Source organism: Eimeria mitis, genomic scaffold (genome assembly GCF_000499745.2).
Source record: "Eimeria mitis Houghton genomic scaffold, Emh_scaff1242, whole genome shotgun sequence".
NCBI classification, from domain to species: Eukaryota; Apicomplexa; class Conoidasida; order Eucoccidiorida; family Eimeriidae; genus Eimeria; species Eimeria mitis.
In genome coordinates, this window is record NW_013568404.1 from 5,099 (window position 1) to 5,631 (window position 533).

Consider the following 533-nt stretch of genomic DNA (forward strand, 5'->3'; position numbering starts at 1 on the left):
GAGCGTGCGGTGTTGTTTACTGTTTTATTGATTAAATAAATAAAAATAAATAAATAAAATATATTTATTTTTTATTTAATTTATTTAATATTAATATATTTCTCCTTTTTTCTCTCTATCAACACAGCGACGACGGGGGGCCCCCCAGGTTGCTGCTGCTGCTGCCCGCATCTTCGATGCTCTGGGGGGCCCCTAGGTACTCAGCAGCAGCAGCAGCAGCAGCAGCAGTTGCAGCAGCAGTTGCAGCAGCAACAGCAGCAGCAACAGCAGCAGAAACAGAAACAGAAACAGAAAAAACTGCAGCAGCAGCAGCAGCAGCAACATTGCTCACGACTCAGGCTGCTGCTGCCACACCAGCCGCTAAAGCGGCAGCTGCTACCGCAGCAGTTACCGCAGCAGCAGCAGCAGCAGGAGCAGCAGCAGCAGCAGCAGCAGCAGCAGCAGCAGGGTCAAGGTCCCCTCATTCATGAACCAGACGAACATCATGGGGGCCCCCAGGGGCCCCCAGGGGCCCCGGGGGCCCCAGGGGCCCC

The 533-nt window shown here is 53.3% G+C and overlaps 1 protein-coding gene across 1 annotated transcript in view; it reads left to right on the forward strand.

The window, feature by feature from the left end:
- Positions 1 to 176: 176 nt before the first annotated feature.
- Positions 177 to 533, forward strand: part of EMH_0032730 (uncharacterized protein) — a gene marked incomplete at both ends in the record, with an annotated part of 2,364 nt that continues 2,007 nt past the window's right edge. The window contains one exon of the mRNA XM_013494666.1: positions 177 to 454. Coding sequence (XP_013350120.1) covers positions 177 to 454 — 278 coding nt within the window. The remainder of the gene's footprint in view (positions 455 to 533) is intronic.